The following is a 6710-nucleotide window of genomic DNA, read 5'->3' as shown; positions in this document are numbered from 1 at the left end:
TGACCCCTTATGGATTTGTGAGTATAGAAACTAAATAAGTTTTATGAACTATGTAGGTATGTTTTTTAAAATTAAATTATTTAGATCCAAAGTACTTGTCAAAATGTTGCGTTTAGGATGTTATTTAATAAAATTAAAAATTAAGTACTAAATATTTTAAAAGATGAATTTTAAGTGCTTAAGTATTCAAGTGGTCATTAAGAAATAAATAATTTTGATATCTTTTTAAATTTTCAGTGCTCAGCATTCAGTGATAAGTGATATTTCTAACATTTAAAAAAATTTATCTCATTTTAAGTGATATTTTTTAAAATTTTTTGTAACTTAAAAAATTACTAAATTTTAAATAGCTCTTTTAAAGTACTTTATCAAACACACTTAATTGAATAAGTTCCGAATATATTCGGAATTCAAAATTAAACTCTAAATTAAATAATCAAATACAACCTAAATCTTTATCTTTTCACCCTTAGATGCATTTAGAGAGGGACTCGAGTAGACCTAACGCTTCGACTAAGACACTGGCCTAAGTGCCATTTTCCTTATTTATTTATTTATTTATTATTATTATTATTATGTTTTTTTGTATAAAGAAAAATTTGTTTCTAAAAGCAAGAAAAGTTTCAAGATGGTCTTTGAAATGGCCTCCCGAGAAAGTGGTCAAAATGTAGGAACTACATGAAAAAGCAAAACAAGTGGTCAAAGTCAAAATTTGTAGGAGTTATAAAAATCTTCCAACTAATCAATTATTTCACACGATGTCAAAAAATAAAACAGTTGCCAAAAGTCAAAAATACACACCCTGAGCATGCATACTTTGGGTTTCGTCCAAACACGTCCTGCCGCGTTTTCGCATCTCTTTCCTTCCACCAGCTCAGTAGTAACCCCAAACTAAGCTCAGAAGAGTCTCTTATAAACACACTTCCAAAACTTCATCTCTCCTCATCAGATTCACAGACATAAATTCTAGAGAGAGAAACACATTAATTATACACATATATAGAGAGAGGGGCAATGGTTTATGTCAACGCCGCCGGCGGTCAATTCCCGGACTTTCCGGCAGCTTCGTCTCACGGAGGCCAGTTCATTCAGTACAACGTTACCGGCAACTGCTTCGAGATCACATCGAAGTACAGGTCTCCGATCGTGCCTATTGGTCGCGGTGCTTATGGAATCGTCTGGTAATTCATCTCTTCAGTCCTTTCCATCGATTGATTATATATATATATATATGCTTCGATTTCGAGGAAGTTTATAGGTTAGTTTAATTTTGATTCTGATTAGTTTATCACTGAGTGAGTAACAATTCGTGAATAGGTTTGTATTGATTTCCTCTTTTTGTTATGAAGCTCGGTTTTGGATTCGGAGACGAACGAGATGGTTGCGATCAAGAAGATAGCGGATGCCTTTGATAGTTACGTGGATGCGAAGCGAACGCTGAGGGAGATTAAGCTTCTTCGACATTTGAATCATGAAAATGTAAGTGTTTGTTTCTTTATTACTCAATTTCTATTTCTCATCTGTTTAATTGAGTTTGGTCCAATAAGATTTGAAAACAGAATATTGTTTTAATTTTTATTTGTTTTTTTGGATTGAAGGGTTTGAGTAATAGCCAAATGATAAGAGAATTAGTCACAATCTTACTGCTCAGTTCTTTGAATTTTTAGCAATTGAAGTTGCATACTTAATAGGTCTAGATCATCAATTTCAAATTGTGGCAAACCAAATTATAATGACCCAAAATTGGTAAAGCTTTAGTAGGTGGATGTTTGTACATGTATGTGTTGTCTCTCTTTTTCTGTAGGAAGAAAAAACAGAAATAATTACATTTTATTTTCGTTTTAGACTTTTGGGATGGCATTCCCTTAAATTTGAAGGGGTCACACTGGCCATTTTCCCTTTGTATGGTTTTTGGAGCGAAAATTTGTCAATTTAAAATGCATTATTGGGGAAAAATAGCAGAGCTTACCATGTTTAGTTTTCTTGTATTTGATCATTTTTAGGTCTCATTTTATGACAACATTCAAACCTTTTAATTTCACCTGGGGGATGATTGTCATTCTCTTAGTAGCTTCATTAAAGACGGAAAATTTCTCCGATCAAGTGGTAATTCAAATTCAAGGGACACGGGGACACACCCTTAATTTCTTCCATCAAAGGTTCTAAGCATCGGTGTCAGTGTTCTTTTTTCAGTTAGTCTTGCCAACTTCATTAATATGACTAGCTTACATTGTGAACCATTTGTCAAGAATCAATATTATGAATTAATCTTTTTATGTAACGCCCCTGTTAGTCTTTTTGAATTATGCATACATGCATACAATCATTCTTGAAACTTTAGTTCATCAACTCCACTAACATATAAACATTTAGTCAAAGGAACTTTTGCGAAGACGGAACAAAGAACTTGTTCTTCCTTTTAAGGAATTATTCCAATAATTTTGAACCTAGTCTTTTTGAGAAAGCAACTAAGCAAGTATTGTAATTAGTGTTTATGAGCTAGATTTCTAGCAAGAAAGTTCAGTTTTGAAGTTTATATTAGTCTTTTTGAGAAAGCAACTAAGCAAGTATTGTAATTAGTGTTTATGAGCTAGATTTCTAGCAAGAAAGTTCAGTTTTGAAGTTTATAATTTATTTATATTTCCTTTTTGAGGTTGAATTTATTGTTTTTATTGATGAAAACAGGTCATAAGCATAAGAGATGTAATTCCTCCACCTCTAAGGAGGGATTTTTCTGATGTCTACATTACCACAGAACTCATGGACACCGATCTTCACCAAATAATTCGATCTAAACAAAGTTTATCAGAGGAGCACTGTCAGGTATATATTTTACCCCAAGTTCTCGCATTATATAACAATTCAGCACTCTAGTTTATGAGCTTAATTTTTCCAAGAAAAGAAAAATGACATTTATTTTGTAATTGGATCCTTGCAGTACTTCTTGTATCAGATCCTTCGAGGACTAAAATATGTACATTCTGCAAATGTTATTCATAGAGATTTGAAACCCAGCAACCTTTTGGTGAATGCAAATTGCGATTTGAAGATTTGTGATTTTGGTCTTGCTCGGCCAAATTCAGAGAACGACTTCATGACAGAATATGTTGTCACCAGATGGTACAGGGCACCTGAGCTATTGTTGAACTCTTCAAACTACACTGGTGCAATTGATGTGTGGTCTGTGGGATGCATCTTTATGGAGCTTATGAATAGAAAACCTCTCTTTCCGGGCAAAGATCATGTGCATCAGTTCCGCCTATTGACAGAGGTAAGACCCAACTTAAGCAACAGAGATGACTAATTCTGTTTTTAACCATTTTTTGACTTCGAATGCTATCCAATACATGAATACTATCAAATACAATAACCAGAAATTTGATTATTTTATAGACATTAGGGAAATGACATTCTAGTAGGATCAAATTGATGTAAATTCACAAAATAACGATCGCATCAAATGATGCAAGTATAACTTACTGTGACAGTTATCTTGCTTCACTTTCTTCTAAGTGATTTTATGACTGAATTAAGAACTCATTTCCAGTGGTGGCCTTCATCTGATGACTACTTATGCATTCTTCTAAAATTTTTTAGCTTCTTGGCACACCCACTGAATCTGATCTCGGGTTTGTTCGGAATGAGGGTTCAAGAAAATATATACGCCAACTTCCCCAACATCCTCGCCAGCAATTGGCAAAGGTTTTCCCACACATTGGTCCATTGGCCATTGATCTCATGGATAAAATGCTGACATTTGATCCAGCTAAAAGAATTACAGGTAACTTTACTATTCTATGTCAGCTAGTTGGATGTTCTTGAGACACATTTGAATTTTGAAGTGCTATTTAGTGTTAGTTATGTGATGTTGGTGTTTAATGGTCTCCACTAGTTGGCAGCATGAGAATGATTTACTAAATTTAAGCCATCATTCATTGCTCTCTCTATATCTGAGGCTGATCTAAACATAGAAGTGGAGAATTTCACCCTATAGAATTGTTGTCAACATTCATTTCTTAGTTTCCACCAGCACACCACTGCCTAAATGTTGCCACCGTCAAGGTCTCATCATGACTATCAAGAATACGTCTTCATTACTGCCACCACCATCTCCAACAACTTGTTAGTACGAGACCACACTTGTTTATCATATCTAATTTAGTTCAATCCATTTCTAGGAAGGACTGGATCTCAAATGGTCTTGATCCATATAATAGATATACCATTTTATGATTTGCTAAGATCAAAACCTAATGAGCTCTGGTCAATTAATAAATAATTGTTTCTCCATAATTTCGTTTGCCATGTACACCATTCTTAAATAGTATATAAGTTAATTGTCATATGCTCTGTTCACATTACAACAGTATTATTATTACTATTGTCATCTAAACAAAATTTAATTGTATGTGGATGCAGTTGAAGAAGCATTAGCCCATCCTTACCTTGCAAACATACATGACAGAGATGATGAACCGGTCTGTCCAGAGCCGTTCTCCTTTGATTTTGAGCAAGCTTTGGGAGAAGAGCAAATGAAGGATATGATTTATCAGGAGGCCTTGGCACTCAATCCATATTATGCATAATACCCCAAAAAAGAAAAAGCATCAATGGCGGCTTTCCTATATATATATATATATATATATATATATGATAAATCGATTTGCAGTTAGTTCTGCCTCACAACGAACAAGATGGCTGTGGCTGTGACTGAAATAATGCAAGCATCAGAGCAAAAGGAGTAAGGATCCTCAGCTGTACAGCCATGGAGGGCCGTGATTGAAACACACATGAACTTTACACACTTATTAGTTTGCACTAACAACAGTTGATACTTAAGATCATCATGCCTCATTGATTTCCTACTGCCCATTTGTTGTACTTGGCTAGATGCTGGATTTGTTAGGCCAGTCCCATTGCAAGTTCTATTTAACCACATAACCTTCAAATTCCTTTGTAAATTCTTTTTGGTTGATTTTATAATTTGTTCTGATAGTGTTTGAAATTTGACAATTTTTTAACCATAAATTGGATCGAGTGTAACTGAGATATAACTTTTTAGTGAGTATAATAAGTTATGTTCTTGATTTTATTTATTTATTTTTAGCTTCCTTCCAAACAGTTATGTTCTACAATTTGTTCTTGTTCAAGTGAACCGAAATCTGTCAAAGTTTATAAGATGACCGACACAAAGGTGAAGTTCTGTAAATTGAAGTTCAATTGTACAGCATGGCATACTCTAATTAATAACATGACTGCAAGTGCAAGAAGATTGAGTGTACCCATTAGCAACTCTTGAGATACAAACAAAAAATTACTTTCAGAAATGGCTTTTGAAACAACTTTTATATCTGTTAATATTTATTCCGCGCGGATGGCCCAGATAAGGATCACTTAGATTTAAATGATATACGTGTTGGCATCTAAATATGGTCGTCGGCCACATGATTACTTGCATCTATAGATATTTTGTGTCTCACATTTAATACTATTTGTCAAGCCAATTGAATTGTTAATTAGAAATTTAAAGAAGTCCCACATCTTGAAATAGATTAGAAGTTATAGATTTAATAATATACAGACACCAATTTCTACCTTCAACACAATTAAAGAAAGAATTAAACCAAATTAGGAAGATTTATCAAATAACTTCCTATTATAGTATGTTTATCTGTACATGTCACATCCTTTATGTGCAGAAAACACTCTTAAAAATATCAATTTGTACAAATAAGTCTCACCCGACACATTTAAAATAGACTTTGTCCAAATTACTCTTATGGAGACAATTAGCACATTATTTTTTAAAAAAGTTATTTTGTGAAATGATGAAAGAGGACTACATCCCTAAGGTAGGGTAAAATACGGAAACACACCTAAGGAGATTGAACACCCTTTTGTTTTATTTTGTTTTGTTTTGTTTTTCTTTTAAAATAAAGATTGAACACCCGTTTGTTATTATGTAATTAATTACATACACGTGAAAATTTAAAGTAGAGGGCAGTGATGCGGTGTTTTTTTTTTTTTTTTTTTTTCAGTATAGATTGAAAGAGAGATAATACAATGTTAGGGGAAATATATAGAGATTTTTTATTTTCTTTTTGAAAGGTGAGGGAAAAGACTTAAAAGTGGATTAAATATAGTTAATATGTACCTAACACCCGTCTAATATAAGATTATTAGCATACACACCTTCTTAGGCATTTTCGGAAGATTAAAAGGGCAAAATGACTATTATAACATTACTTTATGTCAAAACTCTGTAGAAAGTAATTTGAGGGATCTTTTTGCTCAATTTTTAAAGAATAAGGAGGTTAATTAATAGCACACTTTTTAAAATATGGGTGAAAATGTTATGCGAAGTATACTTTAGATGTGTAAAGTATACACAGGCTACATTTTGATAAATAGGAGAGAAAAGAAAGGAAATGATAACATTAGTTATGAGAGAAAAGAAAAGAAAAGAAAAGAAAGAATAACAATACTCTCTAATCATGTTTGGATAGATATGAGAAAAAAGAAAGGAAAAAATAATATTTTTATTTGGAAAAAAAAAGAGAGAAAAGAAAAGATAGGATTATACCTTTTTAATTACATGGGACATGAGTGGAATAACAATTTTCACTTTTTAATTGTTAAGAGCAGTTTTGAAATTATAAAATACTATGGGTCTATTTGGTTTGTAATTTTGAAAATAATTATCAAGAAAT

The 6710-nt window shown here is 32.7% G+C and overlaps 1 protein-coding gene across 1 annotated transcript; it reads left to right on the top strand.

Moving 5' to 3' along the window:
- The first annotated feature begins 785 nt into the window (after positions 1–785).
- Positions 786–5028, top strand: LOC132307015 (mitogen-activated protein kinase 3-like). Its single transcript, XM_059804663.1, has 6 exons — positions 786–1181; positions 1350–1479; positions 2686–2823; positions 2939–3271; positions 3598–3781; positions 4420–5028. Exons 1-6 carry the CDS (start codon positions 1015–1017, stop codon positions 4584–4586), a joined length of 1119 nt encoding a protein of 372 aa, XP_059660646.1. The 5' UTR covers positions 786–1014; the 3' UTR covers positions 4587–5028.
- The last annotated feature ends 1682 nt before the right edge of the window (positions 5029–6710 follow it).

This window comes from Cornus florida, unplaced genomic scaffold (genome assembly GCF_030987335.1).
Source record: "Cornus florida cultivar Cherokee Brave unplaced genomic scaffold, ASM3098733v1 CherokeeBrave_3.0.0_Hap2_Chr05, whole genome shotgun sequence".
NCBI classification, from domain to species: Eukaryota; Viridiplantae; Streptophyta; class Magnoliopsida; order Cornales; family Cornaceae; genus Cornus; species Cornus florida.
The sequence above is the reverse complement of the archived record's forward strand: the minus strand, read 5'-3'. Positions and strand labels throughout refer to the sequence as shown.

Coding starts and splice junctions, on each gene's coding strand:
- LOC132307015 (XM_059804663.1), top strand. CDS start 1,015: ATGGTTTATGTCAACGCCGCCGGCGGTCAATTCCCGGACTTTCCGGCA. Junction 2,824..2,938: donor TATCAGAGGAGCACTGTCAG/GTATATATTTTA, acceptor GGATCCTTGCAG/TACTTCTTGTATCAGATCCT. Junction 3,782..4,419: donor TCCAGCTAAAAGAATTACAG/GTAACTTTACTA, acceptor ATGTGGATGCAG/TTGAAGAAGCATTAGCCCAT.